Source organism: Furipterus horrens, unplaced genomic scaffold (assembly GCF_987537825.1).
Source record: "Furipterus horrens unplaced genomic scaffold, mFurHor1.1.pri manual_scaffold_2, whole genome shotgun sequence".
NCBI lineage: Eukaryota > Metazoa > Chordata > Mammalia > Chiroptera > Furipteridae > Furipterus > Furipterus horrens.
The window spans coordinates 98,105,143-98,131,338 of NW_028327172.1; the positions used below are offsets into that span (position 1 = coordinate 98,105,143).

At 38.6% G+C, this 26,196-nt stretch overlaps 1 protein-coding gene and 1 non-coding gene across 16 annotated transcripts in view; both read right to left on the minus strand.

Annotated features, from left to right (window-relative positions):
- PARD3 (par-3 family cell polarity regulator) overlaps window positions 1–26,196 on the minus strand; it is an 817,661-nt gene that overhangs the window by 653,101 nt on the left and 138,364 nt on the right. For all 15 annotated transcript variants that reach the window (XM_090266179.1, XM_090266183.1, XM_090266178.1 and 12 more), the window contains exon 2: window positions 25,717–25,818. In XM_090266179.1, coding sequence (XP_090122305.1) covers window positions 25,717–25,818 — 102 coding nt within the window. The remainder of the gene's footprint in view (window positions 1–25,716; window positions 25,819–26,196) is intronic.
- LOC150019146 (U6 spliceosomal RNA) lies at window positions 15,535–15,641 on the minus strand. Its single transcript, XR_016509376.1, has one exon. It is a non-coding gene; the product is annotated as a U6 spliceosomal RNA (small nuclear RNA).

Below are 26,196 nucleotides of genomic sequence, written 5' to 3' on the forward strand. Positions count from 1 at the left end.
TGACAATGATATGAGACAACACAGATGAGGTCTTCAGAACAGAGTGGGGTAAGTTTTCACAGTTATTGTTGCACAGATATTCCTTATCATGGAGCAGTGCAATCAAAGAGAAAAGCATGCCTGCATCCTGAAAGTCCTCAAAAACCCCCACACTAGTGGGGAGAGAGTCAGCTATAGCCCCTTGACCACCAAGCAGGTCTCGGTGCATAAAATGCAGGACAGAGCACTGTAGATGATGGAGATGATGTCATCAAGGATGACGCTTCTACTTTATGCTCAATTTCTTTACAACATGTTCACATAACTCAACTGACATCTTAGAATAGTTGAAAGGAGCTATTGCTGCTTTCTTCTTTAACAATGTTTCTCATTCTTAAAATTCTCTCTCTGATCAAACATCTGACTGTAGGCAAATATTGACCTGACAGACAGGCACTCTGAACACAGGACATCCACTCACTCTTTATGGCCCATCCACACCTGAGAGGTTCTAAGCTTGTCAAATGGATTAAAGAAGTCGAGTCATTGTTATATTCAAGCACAAAACTTTGTACTTCCCACTTATTTTTTTTTTACAAAAAGAGTTCCAAAATCTGTTAATATATTTAGTTATATCTATGGGTTTATCAATAGCAAATGCTACAAAAACTTTTTCTTTGCCAAATTAGTGCTTTCTGCAATCCACCAATCCTAAACAAGGCTATTAGGAGGGCCATCCCAAACAAGTCTGCCTGTGCAAAACACTCACTATATTTTCTAACTTACTTCTGAGTTCCTCAGCACACTCTGACCTCCTTCTCTGTAATGGCTAATCCTGAATGTGCAGGCAGGACAGAATCAGTTCATGAATTGTGTAACAGATATAAGAGTAACACAGAGAAAGCACCTCTCAGGAAAGGAATCCTACTGAGTAGGGACAACATAAGTAAAACCACAATTACCAGGAAAAGACTTTTTTTTAAGTAAAAAGAAAACTTGTCTGGAAAAGTTTCCTGTACTTAATATGATCTGAAAGTTAATAATAAAGATCTCTAGAATGTATTTATCAAAATAGGTACAGCAAATCAAATAAACTAGATGATTGATAATTATCTAAAAAAAAATTCTTATAAATAACATATCTTTATCTCTAAATAAAAACCAATCCTCAAAAAACCCACTTCTAGTATAAAAGATATATTACTGAGACATTAATGATTTTTTGAAACCCTAGCAAGTATATTCATGTAGTATGTACTAATTATGTGGCTAACTTAGGAGCAAAAAGCTGCTACTGACTTCAGTTACTATTGATTCCTAAGACAATATAAATCATCTAAGCATTTCAATTTCTCTGTGCTCCTTGTCAAAGCTTAAGTTAATTCAGTATTGCTATGAGACTCTAGGTGGCACTACAGGAATGGCTCTAGGAACCCACACACTACTAGATAACTTAGGCTTGTCCTATTCACCTCCTGCTGTCTGTCCACTGAAGGCATCTTCACTTGTCCTACTTCTGCTGCTGGGTTTGATCACCTTCCCTGATCCTTAAAAGTATGAGAGGGGAAAGTAGGACACAAACACATAATATGGGGATTGATGGTTCCAAAAACTAAACACAAGTTTTAATTTAGACCTTGTTTGGACCTAACTTGAAGCCAAATTTGTATATCAAACCTTGATTTGCATACCAAATTCTCCACCCTCAAGAAAAAAATATTCCAGATCTTTCAGAATCATTTCAAACTTAATTATAAATACCTTAGTCCATAACCTGATTATTGACAGGCAGGCTGAGAAACTGGTTTAAAATCAAGAAGAAAATCCAAGCAGTAAAAGTAATTTTAAAGTAATTCTGATAAGACAGAAATAAGTATTCCACTTCTAAACAAAGGAGTTCGTTCCAAGCATCATTCTGTAGTGCTTCACAAAACACATTTATCAATGTCCAGAGCAACCCAGATGCTGCAGTGAGATGGACAATGCCTTGCTCTGCAATGGCAGTCACTATGGCTACACCAACAGCAGGGCAAAAATGTAAGGCTACACTGTTGTCACCTCATTCATCACTGAGCCATGAGAACATTATGCAAAAAAGAGAGATTTTAATTTGACAGCCTTTGGCACTGAAAAATGCATAATGATTTAAGATGACTTAGTACCTAGCCAAATCTGAGAAAGATTTGCAGAAATTAAATGTAAGCATTAAAGGACTCATACATACATGGGTGGCATGGGACAAACACAAGGTACTCCTATTTCTAGTCCAGTCCCACTGAAGGAGTCCAAAGACCAACAACTGAATGTCCAGCCTAGGTGGGCTTATGCGTGGTAAATTAAAATATAAACATCAGCTACTATGGCTAATGTTATTCTAAAATTCCCAAGACATACTAATTATACTGAAATAATTTTCTTTAAAGAAATGTATCATAATAAGCTCTATTCTCATTTGTGGAGCTTGAGAGACAAAACACCTGCTATTTAATGTTCTAGTGCCTGCTCATATAGAAGAGAATAAGGAGTAGAGAGTTTCTGAAAACCAAGGAAGAAAGGAGATACACAGTACATCAATGTTGTCACATCTCTCCATTCTTTTAATTTCCTGGAGGGATTAGTGATGAATACAGATATTCCCCAAGTGGTCTAAGATGACTGAAGCGGAAAGATATATTTAAGAATAATTACACTTGTTCACACAGAGAAGGAAAACTCTGACTCCAAAAAACCTCCGCTGCCTTGCGGCATACCTCTTTAGGGGAAAGGCTAAGGGAGTAAACCCCGACAGAAAATCCGGAGCCGGAGTCCCTAAGGCGGTTTGACGTTGTAGTCAACACCAGCAACTCCTGCGGCGCACCTGAAGCCAAGCTGTATTGACTCCGTCTTTCCCTTGGACCCTTCAGCTGCGAAGAGAGGGGGGGTCTGCTGCATGGGCAACAGCAGACCCTCCATATCACCCTGCCCAGGCTCTGTAGCTTCAGCTTCACTGGAGAGGACACTCCAGCGTCATCGCAAGATGTCGATTCAACACGGAAGGAGACAGATACCGTGTCACTCCCGAGTCGGACTGCACAACCATTCTCAGTGGTGCAGATAGACACTTAAGAAGCTACACCATCGTCTCTCGAGACGGACGGCTGCCGACGACGACGACACTTGTTCACAGATCAAAAGTAAGCCCTGGCTGGGTGACTCAGTTGATTGGAGCATCATCCCATACACCAGAAGACTGCAAGTTTAATCCCTGGTTGGGACACACACAGGAGGCAACTGATCGATGTCTGTCTGTCTGTCTGTCTCTCTTTTTTTCTCTCTCTCAAATCAATAAAAACATATCCTCAGGTAAGGATATTTTTTAAAGTAATAAAGCAGCTGAGCCACAGCAACAAATAAGTATTTAAGTCCTCACCTACTAACACAATGAGGGTTCCAGGCCAGTACCTAGATAAACTGCAGTCCATGGAAGTTTCTTGGCAATATCAAAAAGTTTACTAGCATAAATATACCTTACTAAGAAAAACTCTTCCCTGTCCATTATAGTATTGTGCGTATGGTATTTTTTAGGTGCTATCTACCTGATATAACCTGCTCAGCACAAGAAAATGCTTCGTTGTGACCACACTTCTAAATTCCATGGACGATCTGAACTAGAGTACCTATCACAGTTCACACCCATTTGAGTAGCTTCAAGAGTTTGAAATCCCAGAGGACTCAAGACAGGAAGTCAAAAAGCAAAAAATTCTCTTCCTCCATAGATGGCTTTACAGAATGTCACTGTTGTGATTAACACAATATAAATGTCTTCAAATACAGGTTGAATACAACACTCCAGCCTTCTTTGTAAAGCTCTCCTTAAATCCAATGGTACAAGAAAACCTTATTTGCACAATAGGCCCTTTTCAAAGCAAAAAGACTTCCAGCATTTACGCTTGTCCATTCATTTCATCCACTCATGCAACCAAAATTGAGTGCCTCCCATGTGCCAGGCACTGCTGTAGGTGTTGCGCATACAAAAGTGGATACAACAGATACAAACTGGGAAGACAGGAAAAGAGAAGGGGAAAAAAATATGTATAACTACTAATAAAAGTCTGTTTTCAGAAAAGGTGATAAATAGCTTAGAAATAATGAAAAGAAACAAAATCCTTGACAAAATGGCTGTTTTCCCACATTTTGAAGATTGGAGTGTTCTGAGTATCAGCATCAAGATGTGATTTTGTAAAACATTTTACCGAAGGTTTTTGGATTCCTCAGATGGTCTTTCAAATGAGTACAAAACTATTTTCCAAAGTTATGTATTAAAGATTTGGCTTTCAACCCTATGATGAAAGTAAAATTCTATCATGAAGAATAAAAATATATACCATATGGCAAAGCTACTTATGTCCCCTTCGAAGACTTATACCGAAAAGCTGTCCAAAGTTAGATATCCAAAGAACAACTGTTACTAACAAAGTCAGGCTTTTTAACAAAGGTGCTAAGAGGGTCTTAAGTAGTAACCGGGTTAGATACTTCAATCTTGACTCAAATTCTGACCCACAGGAAGGCAGCATGCCTATGCTGTTAATTGCTGATAAAGGCCATCTCTGGCCTGGGAATCTGAGTAGTTAGTGACTAGCCTCCTATCTCTACTCATGGTCACAACCTACACAGATGTAGATGGATGCTCCTTCACCTGCCTCAGAAAACAACAGACACTTTCAGGATAACTGACACATAAACACCAGCCACCATAAGCACACAGCTCACCAAGCCACCAGTCATTCCAGGTCCCTGGGCCATATGAATTTCTAACTGGGGTGAGCTCAATTGTCATTAAGTTCTATTCTCAAATCTGCAACTAAATAGTTCTATTATCTTCTGTAAGTCCCCTGACTTCTCAAGAGCTGTTTCTTCACTTGGCAATGTTCAGTGATTTAGGCCAGACCTCACTTGCGAACCTTTGAGAGGGGGTGAGGGGGGAGAACTGGCTGGCCCCACCCAGTGGAGATTCTGATTCAGCAAGTTCTGAGTAGTTGGGGGTGGGGGTAGGAGATATGTTTTAGAGTGTCTATATGCATCTGATTCAACCTATGATTAAGAATTCCTAGATTAAATCAAGTCAAATCAATAAAAATTCTGAGTACAATCCAACAACACTTGATCCAAGAGGAATTTTGTTTGTTGTTTACACTTTCATCTTTGTTTTAAGAGACAGTCCAAATGCAGTGAAGGAACTGAGATCATTAGCAACCTGAAGTTTTGTATAACTGGACCTCACAAAAGAATGCATTTCCTTGTTTTTCAACGGCTTACTTTAACAATACATGGGCAGCCATGAAGATTTACAAAATTGAGACCAGAGTGACTCTAGAGTCACTCACTGGACAGAGTCAGATGAGGGACAGCTGGCTAGATGGATAGAGGGCATCTGTCAATGACCACTCTTTCAGAAATTGCTGATACTGACCAATAATAAGAATTGTAGCCTTCAAAAAGCAAAAGAAGTAAGTGTTTAAGCTGCATTACATATAGCATAAGATAGCTGTTTTGGAGTCATGACTCCAATGAAAGGGGGAGATGCATGAAAAAGAACAGGTTACTGCTGTTCACTTTTAGGAAGTTTTGAATCAGAACTGACATGTATAGGTGGATATACAAAGTATATAAAAATGCCAATTTCAGTAAGGAAAATTAAATAAATATTAAGTGATACACACAAGTCAATCTTTAAATTAGTGTGCTTGAGATTTAAAATACAGTGGTAAAAAACTAAAAATATTTATCATATGTATCACAGTAATATGTATTTCAAACTCTATGTGAAAATTAAATTCAAGAAAAATGAAAATACTAAGGGCTGATATTACCAGATAATGCAGCAAGAGAAATTTAAACATCAGGGTTAGCAGAAAGGGCAAAATGCTTACCAAAATACGATTTTATGTGTTCCCAAGTCAAAAAGAATTGATTTTTTTTTTAAATCTCCATCCGAGAACAAGCTTATTGATTTTAGAGAGAGAAGAGGCAGGGAACAATGATGTCAGCGAGAACATCCATCAGTTGCTTCCCATGCATGCCCCAACTGGGGACCAAACCCATAACCTAGGCATATGCCCTGACCAAGACTCGAACCCACAATGTTTCTGTTTACAGAACGATGCTCCAATCAACTGAGCCACACCAGCCAGGGAAAGAATTGATTCTTCAAGATCTAATGTCAGTTGCTTCAATCATTACAAAGAACAGCATTAACTGCACAAGTTGTAACTGCTACAAGAATTCAGAAGTAACATTCCTAAGGGGAAAGAGAAGTAGGTCACAAATTTCAAAAAACACATTTTATGGTTTTAAAGATACAGCTCTAAAATCAATACAGGTCTTGAAAAAATCCTGGGTTTAGTTACATTTGGCTTTTATTCAAAAAATTAACTTCTCTCCCTTTCAACAGTAGCACTATTATTTATGCATATTTTCATCTTTCTCACCCACCCTGATAATCTAGTACAAAACCGAAGACTTTTAAAGCACAAATTAACATAAATTAGGACTTCCGGCCAAGATGGAGGCTTAGACGGACACGCTAGGTCTCCCTCTACAACTAGAGAGGAATACAACTACTTCAAAACAAAGGATAACTAGAAATTCCAGAAAATAAAACTACACGGAAGCCCAACATATGAAGTTATAAACCAGCGGTGCCATTTGGGCAGGTAAGAGTTAAAGAGGGCAGTGCTGTTTGCGGTCGCACCCGGAGCGGCGGGCGGCGAGGAGTCCCGGCTACGCAAGCCCCTGGCGGTGCGCGACTCCGGCGCTGGGGAGAGCAGCCACTGGAACAGTGAGGTCCAGGGGGGCGGGAGGACGGATCCCGGTCTCCTAGCTGAATAACTGTGTGAATCCATCTTGGACCCCCGCCCCCAAAGAAAGCACCACAGGGCTGCGAAACAGGTCGCAGACAGGCGCCGGTCGCTGACTTGTGACGCGTACACAGGCACTGCCCCATACAGCTGGCCCAAGAAAACAAAACGCATCTGTCAAAATGAGGCAGACAACTATAGAAATCCCGGTGACACAGCTCACCAGGCATCAGATAGAGAACCTGACAGATGAACAGATAAGAAACCTGTCAGAGGCTCAGTTCTGGGCCATTGTTATCAGGTGGCTTACAGAATTCACAAAAGAGCAGGTAAAAGATAAGAAAGAAGCAAAAAACATTCATAACGAAAGGAACAAAACCGCATACGAGACAGATGGTGAGGAACAAAAATCCAGAGTTCATTTCAACAAACTGGAATATGGAGAAGGAACAAGCAGTCAACCAATGCAGAGAGAGGAAATGGGAAGCAACAATCAGAGGATCAGAAACCTCTGGGACAGCTATAAAAGGCCCAACATAAGAATCATTGGTTTGCCAGAGAGTGAGGAAGATGAACTAGAACTTGAAAAATTGAGTGAAAATATAATAAAGGAGAACTTCCCAGACTTGGGGAAGGGAATAGACTTGCAGGTCCAGGAAGCAAGGAGAGTTCCCAAGAGACTGGACCCAGGGAGAACCACTCCAAGACACATTATAATCAAAATGTCAAAAATTAAAGATAAAGAGAGAATCTTAAAAGCAGCAAGAGAGAAGAAAAGAATTATGTACAAAGGGGTCCCAATTAGACTATCAGCTGACTTCTCAAGGGAAACCCTACAGGCAAGAAGGGACTGGCAAGAAATATTCAAAGTAATGAAAATCCAAAACCTACAACCACGAATACTCTATCCAGCGAAATTGTCATTCAGAATAGAAGGACAGAGAAAGTGTTTCCAGGACAAAATAAAACTGAAAGAGTTCATTAGATCCAAACCACTGTTATATGAGATGTTAAAGGGACTGGTTTAAAAAACAGAAGCTAGGGAGATGAAACAAAGGCAAACTAAACAGGCAACGAGAGTGGAAAAGGAACTGTGGGTACGGGAAGCATATTGGGGGGAGGTCAACAGGGAGGGGGAGTGGGGAGAGGGAGGGAGATGATATAGGAATTGGGGATCATGGTAGGAGGGAATGGAATAGACGGAGAGAGGTTGGGAGGAACTGTATGCACAACTAATGGACATAATCTAAAAGGGGGGGACAACTGGAGGGAGGGGTCCACCGGGTGGAGGGGAGCAAAGGGAAGGGAAATTGGCACAAATGTAATATTTTAATCAATAAAACACATTAAATCTGAAAAAAAAAAAAAAAAAGAACAGGTAGAGGAGACGGGGGAAAAAAAAAAAAAAACATAAATTATAGCGCACTTAGTTCACACCCTGTAAAGGTCAACAAAATTGACCACCAGCAGAGCACAACCCCACATCCCCACATGGCTGGCAGGCAGGCACAGCTTTCTTTTTTCATCTCTCAGGCATAGCTCCACTCTGTGATCACGTACAACCAACAGCTCACAACAGACGTAGTCTTTTATCAAGCAACTGCATTGTACCGACTTCGTTTTAACATACTCCCTTGTAGAACTGTCGCCTTTCAAAAAATGCTGTATACATGAACACTCCAACTATGTCACTTAAAAGTTTTTCATTCAAAATGAACAATGTTTCATGCTCGTCCTTCTGAACTTGGGTAGCCAGTTCCTGTCTGACTTAGCACTGTATAAGATATACAGAAGAGTATACGGCTAAAGCCTGACCCCGCTTGATTCTTTCCAAACAACTGTGTTCAGATGTCTTTTTCAGAATAGCTCCAGAATGATAAATAGGAATTCAACCCTACATGCACTTTGCTTCCCTTTAATACTTAGCTATTAAGTGTTCTGGATTAACCTATTGTTAAACCCAAAATAATCTTGGCCTACTGTAAATCTGGCTGTGATTTCAGATCACACCATCTTAATACAGAACTGTCAGCAGAGAAGTGAGAAGTACAACCCATGTCCAGGCCCCGCCACGCCCTGCACACTTGCTCCAATCCAAGCCAGAGCTTTCTCAACCTGCGCACTGCATGTTTTTGGAAGAACATTTTCCCTAGGACAGCAAATACATAATGTTTATATATTTTAACTAATAGTTTGAGTGCTACAATATGCATATTTTTACCTAATTACATAGGGTAAAGCTAAAAATATTTTAAAAATTATAAGCTACTCTTGAAAACATTAATTGTATTTAAATTTAGGAATGTCTCATTAATTGAGGCTACAAAAAAAGCAAAGATATACAACTTTTGCAACACCAGAGTAATAAGAAATCAAATTCATTAATATTTTAAAATCTACACAGCGAAATAATATTACAAAACTTGTCAAGAACACATTTCTAATTTATGTCTGGGTGACATTAGTAGCCAACAACATCTTTTCTGTTATGATTAGGAAACTATTCTGCTAATAATGGAAAAAAATATTACTCCAAGCTATCCAAATACATATACACATTCTACTTTCTATTTAGAAAACTAAACCACTCTCTATTTTATAAGAAGGAAGAAAGAAAAAGAACCTGGATTATAATCATTTTATAAAACAAGAGAAGTGTTATATATTCCTAACTCATCACATACTCTTAAGTAATTTTCTAACATAGCACTTAACAGGAACCTATGTTGTTTAAGTGTTTTTTGATCAACAGTCTTTTATTTCACATTAGCATAGATATACGGCATTTTCTCCTTGACTAGAAGTGTCATTGTCTATAGTGGAGAGAATGACTGGTATAAAAATACAACTTTATGTATACAGAGCTAAATTTCAATTTTACATAAGGCTCTTAATAAAATAGATGAAAAACCATATGACAAAAATACCTTAGTATTTTATCCTCACATCACACACACACACACACACACCATACATGACAGGTCCTGCTACCAATTTCTAGACTGTTTATATATAAAATCTATCTAATTTCCTTTGCATATTGCCTCAGGATAACTATCAAGAGGGTTCAAAATAAATGCCTTTCAGGCCCTAAAAGATCAAGGCAGCTATTTTGAGTTCTGTTGTGTTATATTTACAAAGGTTTTTTAACAGATAAACTATAAATTGTATATTAAAATTAAATTTCTTAAGGATTCTTTTTGCTGAATTAAAAAAAAAAAATCTAACTCAGAGCTAGCTTCATTGTAAGTAGCCTTGTCGGAATGTATCATTCTGCTGATTTCTACATGTACATGGCGATTTTCTATATAATCAAGATGGAGCAGTCAGCATATGGTACAGAGGTATAGATAAGTAATCATAGTTTTGGTGTTGAAGTGACTGAAATCCACAAACAGAACACATCCTGAAGCATGAATTTCAACCATTTAATACCTCAGAAATGATGTTGTGTTTTTGCAGAAGTAGATTTTTTTTTTTTATCATACAGGCTTTCAATTGAATTCCTTGCCTTAGCCCAGCAAACTTGCCCAATATATAACATTTCAGCTTCTCTTCATTTTTTTTTCCATTTAGTACATTGTATCAATTCTCTTCACAACTTGCAGCAGTAACAACATACTCTTGTTCCGACCATCATCCCCTAACTCCCAAAGAGTACAAAACAATGATTTTGAAACCTATTTTCTATGGAAAACTTTCCTCAAGCAGTGATGCACAAAACTGAAATTATATAGCTGCCTAAACGTCACATGCTGCCTTGTAGCAGAAAAACAGTGCTCCGAGGAGAAGATATGTCTTGCTTGAGAAAAAAGAAGTGTCCTTTTCATCAGCTTACCACACTGCCACACACAAAATAACCCAGGCACTTTGTGCAAGCCTAACTGAGCTCATCTCCTAGTGCAGTGTCCTCATGCATCCTCCAAATGACCGTACCTCACCTTAAAGTATCAACTTACCTGACAGTTCACAACCTAATTATTTAAAAGCATGTTTACAAGAGCAAGACATCATCACTGTTATTACCACATTGGAACTAAAAGCAATTACAAATAGTTTAAGGCAAAGAGTTCAAAATGATCAGCAGAACTTAATTAAACAAACTGGATTTGGGCAGAGAACTTCTAGGTTAACACCCTACTTCTATAAACAATGCCATGAAATCCTTAATGACAATAAATTCTCAAGGATCAAATGCCAATACACAGGCCCCCATCCTCGAGTTCAAGCAGAGTTTTAAACTGGATGCTTCCTCAAGGGGAAAGAGTAAAGATTTTGCCAACAGAATCAGCACCCTTAATTTCTTCATCCATTGCTGGTATTATCCTGTATATTCTATATAGAAGGTTTAATTTCTTAAAAACAGGATTTTACTCTGTATCCTTAACTCAAATTACATAGATCTGAACATAAAAGTTGTCACACTGAAATAATTCAGGATTGTTGTTAATTCTTAACCAACGAACATCTATTATGGATGCGATTTCTCCTGGAAAAATATATTAAGAGATCTGGCATTTGTCAGACTTGATTTGTTTCTGATGTCATGTTCTCTATAATAATTTTAAAAAGCAAGAAAAAGATGAAACTAAGAGAACTCAGGATTTAGCAGATATGTGCGGACAAAAACACTGGGTGGGCATAAGCAGGTTTACAGTTGTGAGTATGCAAAACAGAGTTTATTCTTGTATTATTACTAATTATTGTGTTATTTTTCCATGTGAACTGTAAACCTACTTTTTCCCGCCCCTGTAAGCGTAAAACTAATGATATGTATTAATTATCAGTGTCCACTTCTATAAACCATTGAGAGATGTTCCAAAACACATAAAATTCACAAACTAGCCAGAAAAATACCACATATTTGTGCTGGAGTTAAAGTATAACAAGGAAATAGTCCTAAAGTGTATTTCTGTACTGTTGGAAGCTCAATTCTTCACCCAGTATGACATGAATACCATGACTAATTCTTAAGGGAAATCAAAAATAACCATTCTACCAAAAGACCACTGGGAAACACATACAACCCATGGCACTTGTCCAAAAATATTGGGTTGGCCAAAAAGTCCGTTATGTTTTTTTCCATAAAATAAAAGACACATTTTTCATTTTCACCAATAACTTGACTGATCTGGCTATTTTGAGTGTGTTGGCTTTCTCCTGCTATTGGCTTCTAGTGGGTGGAGGCCAGGGGTGCTGCTAAACATCTTCCAATGCCCACAGCAAAGAATTATTTAGCCAAATGTCAGTAGTACCAAGAAACTTCACAAACCACTTTTGACACATTCGATCACAACACCTTCTCCATACACTGCACATCTCTTTTTGTGTTTCAGTTGCATTTTTACATTTCTTGAAATAATAAAGCATAATATGCTGAAAACACTGCTTATTTCCCTACATCTTCAATACTAAACTGGCTGCACAAAAATTCACCAATTTTGATAAATTTTTTAAATGCATGTTGATATGACAGCTGTCACAATACAATCTAACAAAATTGTTTTGAATGAAGTTAAAGACAACTAAGCACGATCAGAGCCATCATACAGAAAAAAAAAACTAAACAAATTTTTTGGCCAACCCAATAGATCACAAAGTGGGGGGTGGGGGTGGGGGGCAAAGGGTATTACATTTTATGTGATAATCTAAGTTTTACTTTATACCTATTATTGTTGTTGTTTGGTAGGTGAAAAATAGCTCCACTGAGGAAATGAATCTTCATTTCTAACAGACAATACTATTAAGACATGTTATATAGTATTTGAACAGCCTACAATTACACATTCAACACATAAATAGTAAACAAAAAATCAAGAAATCATACAACCAGAATAGCTATTATTTATGTTTCTATTTAGTAGCCTCAATGTATTATTTAGGCAAAATAAATTCAATTCCCAACAGTCCCATGGAATAATAATCTTAAGGAATTATATAAACACGAATTAGCTTTTATTCTAATATTTTGTTTATGCATAAAAGTCAACTAATTCTTTCACTAAGATATTTGCATAACATGAGCGACTAAAAGTGGTTTAGAAGATTTCATCCTAATCAGAATCTTCTGATAACATAACTGCTTATGTTGTAATTTAAACCCATGTAGTAAGTGAATAAACATACACAAAAATAATAAACATCCAAAAATAGACTGATGGCACAGAAAATATCAATGTTTTTGAAGCTATAAAAGAATGTTCAAATTCATCAATAAAGTTTTCCAAAAGAATGTAAGTAATAAATACAAAGAAGGTATTATTGTCCTTTCTTCAACTCCAAAGAAAATTTAAAGGGATGAGAAATTTCTGTACCAACCTGCCTTTTGCTATTTTGAGGTTCAATGACCTTGACTATCTCAGTGCCTTCACGGAATGCTTTGGAGAGGTACCAGGAAAAACGCTAACAGCTCTTTGCACGTTTCCTTTTCACTCTGTCTGCAACCTCAACCCACTAGGAAGGCAAAATCCATAGTAACTTGATTCCAAAACTATAGAATAAAATGATCTCCAAATAAAAAATCCCCAAAACTCTGATATTTGACCTGCATTTGCTTGGTCTTCAGGAAAGGGTGACAAAATGAAAATCAGTGGGACATAAGGAGCAGAGCCCTTCCCATATGAGTAACTCTCCAGGGCCTCAGGACTTTGCAGAAGGCAGCACTCACTGGCCCAGGCTTAGGGGACACGCGGGAGGCGCCACTGCGCTGAATGAAAGCAGCCTTCACCAGTTAAGTAGGTAGTTCTTCAGGAGTAAAACAGGCTGTAGCAATACACCTGCAGTCAGCAGGTTGTGAGTAAACACAGCAGGTTCAAAGAAGTCTCTCTAACTCATTTCTTGCCAAGTTAGGATAGGATCAAAACATAACTCTTACATCAAAAACAGGAACCCTAGTAGCAAGACCATTTTTTAAGCTCCTTGAACACTTTCTGCTTCCCATGAATGAGAAATGGAGTGAGCAAATGTTTAAATGTACAGCTTGTACTCAGAAAAACATAGGACAATATAGTCACACAAAAAATGGAATGCCTCTCTGTCCCAGAAAGGAGAGGCGAGGTGTTTTTATGTTCTTTCAGGAGGCAACCAGAGCACCTTCCCTTCACTTTATCTCACGTATAACTAAAATGAAGCTACTAAGTAGGCTGACTGTGAGGAGGGATCCTGAAAATAATATACATGAGAAAAGGGAAACTAGGCTTCTAGTGAGTACTGAATACTAAGAATATTCACAACACAATTAATACTCAGATACTATTAAACTAGAGCCCAAAAATTCCAAGGTTTTAGGATATACATAAGTATAAACCAAGGGCTGAAAGGGTAGTACATTCAAGGAAATATTTTTTAATTTAGCTAATAATCTTAAGCGTTTACTACTTGTTATCAAGAGCCATATCATTATTATTTTTAAAAACACACAGCAATTATTAAAGAAACTACAAAGCTGAAGGAACTACACAACCAAACATCAGCCTATATCAAAATACCTAGCTGATAAATAATACAAGCACAGGCAGTTTAAAGGCAACAATTTTTAGCAAAGAATTATATATTATACTACTATTCGAAGTGATACCCAGTCTCCAGTAAGTACAGAAATAGCATATGCTTTTGGAAACACTTATAGCATTTTGACAGAATAATTCTGTCTGTTGATTCTAATTATAAATGAAAAATAAAAGCAAGTAAAACATTAACCAATTTTTACTTGCAATTAATTTGCATTGTATTTTACAAAAGTATTGGTCTGCCACAGACTGGAAATAGAAAACAACTCTAATTCTTCACCAAGGTAGCTGGAAGAACAGTGATATATTGTGGTGACTGAAGGTAGAACATCTTTGGAGACTGCCTTTCTAGGAGAGAGGAAAAGTCAGAACCAACACTAAGGATAAGGAAGCATTTCTGGTCTGGAGGCTGACCTAAATGTACCTCCTAGTTCATCCAGCTTGAATATTCCCACCTACATAGGGACTATTTCTTGCTTTAAAACTACTTAGAATTACTTTAACTTATACTAATAAAAAAAAGGTAAAGGACAGTCAAATTACACAATATGGAACAAAATCACTGTAGCTGAAAAAGTATTTTGTTAGCATTTTCACCTTCCTATTTACAAGACCAACCCCTACTCACTTCAATATTTCCAGTTCTGCCTGTAATGAGAAAGATACTCAATGGGAATGTGTGAGATAAATTAAAGAAAATGATGCTACTACAAAAATGTAACTGCTGGTCCGTTTCAGTGTGAATTTCCTAGAACTGAGAAATTTCTGCTGACACTAACATTAGTGCTAATGACAAAGTACCTGAGAGCAAACAGTCATCATATGACTGTTATCTTAAAAAGTATTGCTTACCAATTTTTTGTAAGAAAAGTCAAGAAATGTATTAGACATTTCAATGCAAGCATTATCTGAATTCTCCCTATTCCATGTGGATTTCTGATTTTATAATATGTGCCTTTGCTATATTAAATATGCTCTTTCCTGGGTGGCAGTCAAGTGCTTGTCATCTAACATCAGGCAGTTATAATGCTCATAAATTTCTAGAGGCTATCTGAGTGTGATTTTCTGTACATATTTTAGAAAAATACTACCACTGACTCATGTCTGAGGAGTAATCTCCCTCCATTGTTGCCTTTTAGTCTTTTAAATTCAGTTGTTTTTCTCAAAAATCTAAATTTTATATTACTCTCATTCAAATGTTTTGTTTTTTTTTAAATATGGAACGCTTTACGAATTTGCGTGTCATCCTTGCGCAGGGGCCATGCTAATCTTCTCTGTATCGTTCCAATTTTAGTATATGTGCTGCCGAAGCGAGCACTCATTCAAATGTTTTGATGCAGGAGAACTTCTCCACATTTTACGTTAATTCTCTAATTTAAGTTTATTAGCATTTTCCATCACAGGCAAGGCAAGTATTAAGTCAAGGGTGTATAACACCAGAGAAACTAACACAGATTATTAGGTTAGAATTATTGCAAATTTTTGCGATGTGTAAACACTATTTGTTGCATGTCTTTACCATCTACTCTATAGGCAGGGTGGGAAAAGTAAGTTTACGGTTGTGAGTTACACAAAAATAGTTTATTCTTGTATTATTATTTATTGTTAACCTACTTTTGCCCACTCCTATAAATGTGATTTACAAATGCGTATCTCCAAGTCCTATCTTTCCCTTGAGCTTCAGACTTACATGTCCAATGACTTACTTGACATCTCTTCTTGGATGTCTTAAAGGCATTTCAAAATCAGTTTAAACATCCCAATAGGAAGGATAGTCACTGACTATTGCAAACCTTTATCCCATTCCTTAACTCATCTCCTTAAATGAACCTCCCACAGCAAACAGAACTGTCTTGTCCCTGTCAACAATAAATGAAACCTCCATACCCCCCACTCGATCTGCTCCAGTTAAAACTTTAACATAACTCCTTTATCCTCATTCTTCACAGCCTGAAATCCTGGAAAACATAACTCCAAAACATACCTTAACCCCATTAATATATCCGCAAGTCTACATTAGGCTCAGAAAGCATCATCTTCTCCCCTCTCTTGCCCATCTACGATGCATTCTTCCCAACGCAATCTTCTAAAAGTACACATCTAATTATGTCAATCCACAGTTTGACAGTTCAGTGGCATTTTTGTTGCATTTAATGTCAAATCTCAAAATTACTTAATATAGCCTTTAATAACAGCCCCACCCTACCTTCTCTGCAACCCCACCATCTTTCCCCTCTCCCAGTCACGCACCTCACATCAGCAACACTAATTCCCTTTGGATCCACAAACACACCTCAACCATTTTTCTACTTCAGGTTGTTGTACAAGAAGCTTCCTCTGCCTGGGGTCAACATATTCTAGTCTTAAACCTATGTAACTTTAACAACATACATATACAGTGCTGCAAAATCCCACAATATGGCAAAAAACCCATGATAAATAATTAAATATAATATTTTTTTAAATACCACGATACAGTGAGGTCGCGATAAGTGAACCGCGATATAGAGAGGGACTACTGTATCTAGGTCTGGAAGTACCGCAAAAATGTAAAAGAACTGGAACTTTAGAAAACATATTTGGTTCTCCCTTTAGTTTAAAATGGGGACACTACCATGTACCTTGCAGGGCTGAAACAAAAATGTGACCATAAGCTGACACAATGTGTAGCAACCACTGAATAAAAATTTAGTGACTATATTAGTTGACTTATACTGAAATTATATGAGGTCTGTCCAGAAAAAGTCCAGCCATTAATATAATAAGAATGGTTAGCGCAACATCGATGTAATCTGGCAGCCAATGAGAATGGACTGGAATGCCCATGCATGAAGAATGAAAACTTCACCATACTAGTCAGTGAGGGTGGTAGATGCCATTGACTGAGCATGTGTACTGTGTGGCCATCACACTCAAAATGACTGAGCGAGCAGAGCAACAAATCTGTGTCAAATTTTACATTAAGCTTGAACATTGCTCCGTGGAAACTATTCAGATGATTTAGAAGGCCACAGCTATGGGCAACCAGTGATTCACAGCCTCATCACGACAATGCACCCACTCATGCATCACATCTAGTGCAGAGTTTTTCGGCAAAATATCAAATGACCCAGGTGACTCAGCCCTGCTACAGCCCAGATTTAGTGGCCCGAGACTTCTGGCTTTTCCCAAGACTAAAATCACCTTTGAAAGGATAGTGATTTCAGACCATTGATGAGATTCAGGAAAACACGATGGGGCAACTGATGGTGACTGGGAGAACTGTGTGGGGTCCCAGGTGCATACTTCGAAGGGGACTCAGGTATGACTGTCCTATGTACAATGTTTCTTGTATCTTGTGTCTTCTTCAATAGTACATGGCTGGATACCTTCTGGAGAGACCTCGTAGATCCATTAAAGGATACCAAATGTGCTTTTCCTACAAAACCCAGAAAAAAAAATTTGCTCCTTTCTATATGATTTCTGTCCTCTATGAATAAATGAAAGAATGGCACAATTTTATGTATCACTTAAAATTATTTCTCCACAATTATTCAGAGAATATTAATAAAGACGAAACCAAGTCACTTACCCTCCTTTTTTTTTCTTTGTGTGACGATCACAGTTTATTATATACATGTTAGATTGTACATGTTTCATTCAAGATATGAGAAAAAGTAAAACTTAAGCTAAACTTTATTTAGTGATGCAGTTTACTATAAAGCAGCTTTTGTGGCAGTGTTTATTCTGGACCATTTGTTTTGAGATGTGCTGTTTCTCCAGGGAACTGTCATTTATAACCAGGTAATATTTTAAAATTGTACAAAAAAACCTACCTTTTCCCCTGAGGTTTATTAAAGTATAATTGACATATGACATTGTATAAGTTTAAGGTGTACAACGTGTTGATATGACACACTAATATATATCTGCAAAATGATTACCACCGCAGCGTTAGCTAACATGTGCATCATCACATCACAGAATTAGTACATTTTTGTGGTGAGAACATTTAAGATATACTCTCTTAGCAACTTCTAAGCATAAAATATAGTATTATTAACTCTAATCACTATGTTGTACAGTAGAGAATGGACAACGAAAACAGGGCACATTTTTATGCCCAAAGTATAGATCTAGAACATGTTATACTTTAGAAAATCAAACCTACTCCAAGAACCCTAGACAACTCACACTCATACCATTTTGAACAAATTTGGATAAACTCTGGTCATTGGGATTGTATAGGTACTAAAAGAAAACCTCAGTGCTGTGCATTGATTCTAATAATAATGAGCAAAATTACGGTTAAGTACTTCAATTTTCTTTTGATATCATTTGAATTAGTGTCTCTTAATCGTAATTTCCCTCTATAAAAAAAATAATTTCACAAAGTCACAGTGACCATGAGATTTTCACTTTCAGACAATTCTCTCCATTATGGAGACTTATGGCAGGGCCATTAAACCTGTGGTTACAAAATTTAGTGAGCCTCAAAGCCACCTGGAGGATTACAAAATGCAGATAGCCAGGCCCGCCTCACAGACATGCTACTTTCCTAGGCTAGGTATCTAGGGTTGTTCATAAAACAGAACATTGTTTTCAGAGGAAGAAACTGTATTATTTAGAGATCTGTAATGCTTTTTTTAAGCCTAAAAGCAGGTGTCAAAATCTTTACTCAGCACAGCTGCCAAAAACAATTAAAGACACTGTAGGGTGATTAGATCACATTCAGATTTCAGAGCCAGGTAAAAGGGATGCAACTGACCACAGGCTGTCTGTGTGAATATCTCATCCAACAATACCTGCGGGATTTGGACATTGCAATTCTGGATTATTTATTACATATTTTACAGTTAAAACGTAAAGTGGGCCCTTTGATCTAGAAAGCTCATTCCAAAAATGTTAAATAATCATATATATTTTTAAGTGTCACTGAGCAAATAAATGATTAAAACTATTTCAGTCTGTGAAACATTATATTCTCTAGCACTTTTCTACTTGAAAACTGAATTTAATCTGCATTATATAAAATTATCTAAAAATTTATTCCACTTAATATTTAAAACATTTTTCTCAGGTTAAAGGATTTTTTAATTTGTATAAGAAACAGAAAAGACTCCAGAAAATATATTCATCATCAAATTTGCACAAGAAAACAATCTAAAACATGATTTATTAAATCATGAATTTAATAGGTAACAATTTTAGAAGATCAGTCTGCCTTATCCTTGGTTTTTGTTTGCGATCTAATAGTTAATTGTGTTAAAGAAGAGTGTATTATTTTAAGTTACCTAGTAAGAAATTACCCCAAAGATCTAACAAGAATACCAACCACCTGAACCTAATTGATCCTCATAGAACACTGAATCCAACAATTGTAGGATTTACATTACTTTCAAATATATATGAAACGTCCACCAAAAATGCCATTTACAGGGCATAAAATAAGTTTCAATACATTTTAGAAGATTTTTCTAATCATACTGTGCACATCTTCATTTCAATATTTTACCTACTTACCATGCAGACTCTGTTCAGAGTGTGTGTGTTGACTGGGGGCACTGGGAAGAATGGTGAGAAAGCATAATCTGTATTTTATAAACCTGTAAGGCATTACTGCATGGTGCTGAATGTAATGAGTCCATATAGCTCAGGCTCCTCAGGAGCCCCAGTCACAGTCCCACCAAACTTACTTATACAGTGAATGACCCAACATCCACAGCGGGTTATTCCAAGCAATACAGCAAAACTTGGCACACCTCAAAAGCAATCTTATACACTGGTTCTCATCCCCTCTATTGAAGGGCAGAAAGTCAAAATGTAAAGTAGGACGGCACCAACTTGAGGGAAAGCTATGTCTGTGCACCATCAAAAAAGAAACACAGCCATGGCTGGTGTGGATCAGTGGATTGAGTGCTGGCCTATGAACCAAAAGGTCGCTGGTTCGATTCCCAATCAGGGCACATGTCTGGGTTGCGGGCCAGGTCCCCACTGGGGGCGCATGAGAGGCAATCACACATTGATGGTTCTCTCCCGCTCTTTCTCCCTCCCTTCCCCTCTCTCTAAAATAAGTAAATTAAAAATGTTTTTAATTAATTAGCCTTAAAAAATAAAAATAAAAATAAAAAAGGAAACACATATGGAGAGAAACAAGTGCTCATCACTGCTGCTCGGACTGAAGATACCAATGATGTAAGTGCACAGACAACACCTCAGCTGTTTCCACAATAACCAGAGTAACAAAACAAGTACAATAAGAGAGTACACAATTTGTAAAAAAAAAATATATGCAGTTATGTTAGCATATACAAATAAGGATTTGGGTAACTTCTATATGCTATGGTTAGTGGACATGAAAATTATTTATAAGCAACTCAAAGACAAAAAGGCTACTATTCAATCCATCTGCTTTAAAATAAAAAGTATGTGTGTGTCTATATCTGAAGAAAAAGAAGGGTCAGGATGCAAAGGCCACTCAAATCCAAGTGATGAACTCTGAGCAACAATTATTACATGTGATTAAGTCCTTCTCTATATGTTTATTTTTCCTCATAAGGAGCTATATTATTTTTACAGAAGAAAAAAATGCAAGAAAGAAATGAGGAAGGGGAGGGGAGGGGAGGGGAGGGGTGGGGAGGGGAAGGGAGAAAGACAAGACAAGACTTCCAGTCAAGATGGTGGCGTAGGCAGATATGGCTTGCCTCTTCACACAACCACACCAAAATTAAACTAAAACAACCATCAGACAGAACCATCAGAAACTGAGTTGACGGGAACTCTGACAGCCACGGAATTAAAAAACCACATCCATCCAGACTGCGAGGAGAGGTGGAGATGAAGAACAAACTAGTCCCACACCCATGTGTGATGGATAAAAATTTGTAAGGGATATCCCAGGAGTGAGGTGTCCCAGCCCCACACCAGGCCCCTAGCCCAGGGTTCCAGTGCCAGGAAGATAAGTTCCCATGATTTCTGACTGCAAAAACCAGCAGAGACTGAGTCAGTGGAAGAAACTTCTGAAGGTCCAAGCAGTTCACCTTAAAGAACCCACACACACACTCACCTACTCAGATTCACTCCATCTGAGCTCCAGCACCAGGTGTAGCAGCTTGAAAGGCACCAGTTGCTTACAGGGAGAAACTGAAGTGTCTGACATCAAGGTGAGCAGAGGCCACTGTTCCTTTCCTAAACCCTCCCCCCACAGAGCCAATAAGTGGGCCTTATCTAAGATTCCATCAACCTGGCTAACACTGACCCACGTTGGAGATCCCTAGAGACTCTGCCCCATCCAACTTACTGGCCCACCCTAGCTGCTTGCCATATGAATGACTGATCTTGGCTCATGCTTCATAACTTCCTAAATCCTATCAAAGAACCAACAGCTGGATTCAGTGAGCCCCAGGCCCAGCACTAGTAGCAGCCATCTCAGATTGTTCTATAATTCAGGCAGGGTACCCTAAGCAAAACATAAGAAGGGGCTGACCTTGGTCTGTACCACCCGGGATACTCCAGAGCCTGTGCACCCAGCAGACAGCTACAGATATGTCAGAGCACCACAACCCTCCCCCTGTACAGCTGCTCCTCTGCAGAGGGCAAAGGTTGGTGGCCAGTGGTCACAGCCAGTACTTGCAGCTGACTAGCCAGGGTAAATCCCTCCCATTGATCTGCCAACAGCAACCAAGGCTCAACTACAAGAGGAGGGTTTATTCAGCCCACACAAAGGGCGCACCCTGAGTACCCAGCCTGGGTGATAGGGGAGGCTGTCCCACTGAATCCTATAGGATACCTACTACATTAGGCCACACTACCAAGACACAGAGTCAAAGCAGCTCTACCTAATACATAGAAATAAATACAGGGAGGCTGCCAAAACAAGGGGACAAAGAAATATGGCCCAAATGAAAGGACAGATCAGAACTCCAGAAAAAGAACAAAACAAAATGGAGATAAGCAATCTATCAGATGCAGAGTTCAAAACACTGGTTATAAAGATGCTCAAGGAACTTAGTGAGGACGTCAAGAGCATAAAAAAGATCCAGTCAGAAACAAGGGATACACTAACTGAGATAAAGAACAATTTACAGAGATACAATAGTAGAGCAGATAAAGCGAACAATCAAATCAATAATTTGGAACCTAAGGAAGCAAAAAACAACCAATCAGAACAAGAAGAAAAAAGAATCCAAAAAAATAGGATAGTATAAGCACCCTCTGGGACAACTTCAAGAGGTCCAACATTTGCATCACAGAGGTACCAGAAGGAGAAGAGAAAGAGCAAGAAACTGGAAATCTATATGAAAAAATAATGAAAGAAAACTTCCCTAATTTGGTGAAGGAAATAAGACATGCAAGTCCAGGAAGCACAGAGTCCCAAACAAGATGGACGCCAAGAGGCCCACTCCAAGACACATTTAATTAAAATGCCAAAGGTTAATGATAAAGAGAGAATCTTAAAAGCAGCATGAGAAAAGAAGTTACATTACCTACAGGGGAGTTCCCGTAAGAGTGTCAATTGAATTCTTAAAAGAAACCTTGCAGCCTAAAAGAGACTGGCAAGAAATATTCAGAGTCATGGAAAACAGGGACCTACAGCCAAGATTGCTCTACCCAGCAAAGCTATCATTTAGAATGTAAGGGCAGATAAAGAGCTTCCCAGACAAGGAAAAAACTAAAGGAGTTCATCATTATGAAACTGTTACAGAAACAGGGGAGTCCAAAAACAAACCCCAGAGTTTTCCGCTGAGAGATAGGCAGCAGGAAGCAGCTTTCATGATGCCCTTGCATGCCTGGAGCTAGTGGCTGGATACATTGTTGCAAAGATCTGCTTTACTTCCAAGACTCAGGGAGATGGGAGGGATCTTGGACTTGGGCTGGTACGGAAGAAGCAGACAGAGCCTGTGTGGGGTTCTGTGAATGGTCAGAACTGTTTGCAACACCCACTGCGTCAGAGGACGCAGGGGGAGAGAGGAGGTAGGGAGGAAGAGAGAAGGAGCTGCGGACATTTTTTGGGGTTGGCTCTGGCTCTAGGAGGCTCTCTCTGGCCCTCACGCCCTCACTCTCTGGCTCTTGTGGGCCTCCCTCCATCTGGCTTGGAGCAGGGGTCTCCAGGCGGCTTTAAGAAGAGGCTCTTGCCAGGCTGCTTTGAGAAGGAGAGGAGATCCATATGGTTTGCAGGAAGAAGGCAGTTTGCAAGGAGGCTGAGAATCAAGGCGGTCCTGCATTGAGAGCTGGAGGGCACCACAGCACAGAAAGGACCTCCCCAATCAGAACTGAGTGATTGGCAGCTGCTGGTAAAGCTGAACTGTGCCTAGGAAGTAGGGAAACAGTGTTTCTGACCTTCCTAAGACTGGCCAGGTCTGGGAGGGGGAGGCAGGACTTTGTGTAAATAAACAATTCTTTTTCTTTTCACCAAACTCTGGTTTTCAGAGTTATGATTCTGGCAGCGGGCAATCGGACCCCTAACTAAACAGCCCGTGGGTTCTGTTTCAATCGGAGCAGCCCTGGGGTTCTGTTACAAAACCATTATTATATGAAATGTTAAAGGGACTTATTTATGAAAAAAAAGAAAATCAAAACCATGAAAAATAAAATACCAAAAAATACAAATCAACAATTAAATCTAAAAAATAAACTAAACAAAAAGAACAGAGACAGACTCATGGATACGGAGAATGTTTTGATGGTTCCTAGATGGGAGGGGGGTGGGGGACAATGGGTGAAGAAGTGAGGGGATTAAGAAGTACAAGTAGGTAGTTACAGATTAGCCATGGGGATGTAAAGTACAGGAGAGGAAATGGAGTAGCCAAATAAATTATATGTATGGTCCATGGACATGAACAACGAAGGGGGTATTGCCTGAGGGAGTGGGAGGTACTGGGTAGAGGGGGGTAAAAGGGAAAAATCAGGACAACTGTAATAGTATAATCAATAAAATATAATTTAAAAAAAGAAAATAAAATGATCAAACAAGGAAAAGGAAAATAATAAAAGATCAATACATTAGTTCTTCCCTTATTAATATATATTATGTTTTTTTTTAAACCTCCATAAATGTTTGTAGTTGCCTTAAGCTTTGGGGCTGAACCACACAATAAAATTCGTGTAATTTAAATCTCTAGGTGGTACTCTTCACATGGATTGCAGGGAAAGAATTTGAGAGTAACCTACTCAGGCTCACTGGAAAGCCCAAAACAGATAAATGGCACCAAGAAAAATAACTGCAAATCATTTACGGGCAGGGAAGTTCTGCATTTTTCACCCAACGTGCTCCTGGCCCACAGTAGCTACAAAAGACAAAACACACCATAGCAGCGGCTAGTGAATCATATAGCCTTCAAGGTAATTTTTCATCTTTCTTAAGATTTCAAGAAAACATATAAGACATGCACCAATTCTGAGGCAGAAACCATGAGAGCATAGGAATAAACAAGACATAACAGCTGTGCTCACCCAGCTCACCCAGAGTAGTAGTAGATGATAGATTAGGCAAAAGCCTGATAATGAGAGCCCCAGAACAATCAGGCCCAAATGATTTTACCACCTTCCAACCTGAGGCCATAACCACGCTGGTTTAACCTACCCTGTGCTATTACATAGCCACATGATACAACTGTGCATGCGGTCAAGCCCTTCTATAATTTTGTTACAAGTCAACACAGAAGGTGTGGCCAAAGCCTAGTCAAGTCTCATCGCCTCATTACAATAAAGAATGTGCTGACTTCTATATGCAAAGATAAAGATCCTCTCACAAATTCTGAAAAGATAGTCATTATTCCTCCCCCTCCTTCCCTCAGAGTGCAGACAAAAGGGTGGGTACAAGCAAATTCCGAAGTGCCTGTGGGTGGCCACAATCACAATGGCATTCAGGTAAAAGCCTCAGACAACATGGAGGGGAAGATGGCTTCCAAGAGCCTAGAAAACAGGGAGCTGCCAGGATGTGCACTGGCTCTGTAACCAGGGGGTATATCATACAGGCTAGCAGCTGTGATGGGCCAAAGTGGGAAGGAGAACTCAGAAACCTGCATATCGCACATCAAAACACATAATGATCATAATGACAAGCCTGAGTTCTCAGAAAAGATGTTATGTTTGGTTAAAATAAAGGGGAAAATGGCAAAAAAAAAAAAAAAAAACTTGAAAAGGTAATACCCATTTAAAAAGTTGCAATTCTAACATTTCAAAATGTAGCACTGAGTCCCACGTATCAAGAAAAGAAAGCATTTATACCCCAGGGTTCAGGGCAGTAAAGACTCACAATACTTATTATAAAACATACATACCAGAGTGAGTGATCTGAATGTTCTTTAAAGTATGTGTGTCTAAAACAGGAAGGAAAGTATTCCCACCTATCCACTCCCTCCCCAGTCTTCACAACAGGCACTCAGAGCAGCTTCCCCTGGACTTGAACTCACTCTATCTTTATCATCTGCTACATCACAGAGGATGTCATCAAGATCCAATATTCCTCCATCTCCATGTTCCAGTCGATGCACTTGTATCCAGTAGCTTGGATCCTGTACAAAAGAACAGAAACATCAAATGCATCAAGTTAGCATCACCAGAAGGAAAGGCAATAATTTTAACTGTGATAACATCCCACTATTTAAAAAAAAAAGGCCCCATCAAAGCTATTGCAAGTAATGCACAATTCAGGTCACTCTGTATTGCTAGTGTTGAGTCTATTTTCCTTTTCTTTTATGATTGAGTCACCCATACACACTCATTCCTTTGGCTCATATGCTGATATACTATTATGACAGGAACTGCAGAAACCAGCTAAATGCCCTGCATCAGAAATACTGATTTCTCTGAAGTTTGCCTGCTTTCCTATTATCCACCTTTCAATCTAACACACAGAAATATCAATAAGTAAGTAACATAGTGTATGTCTG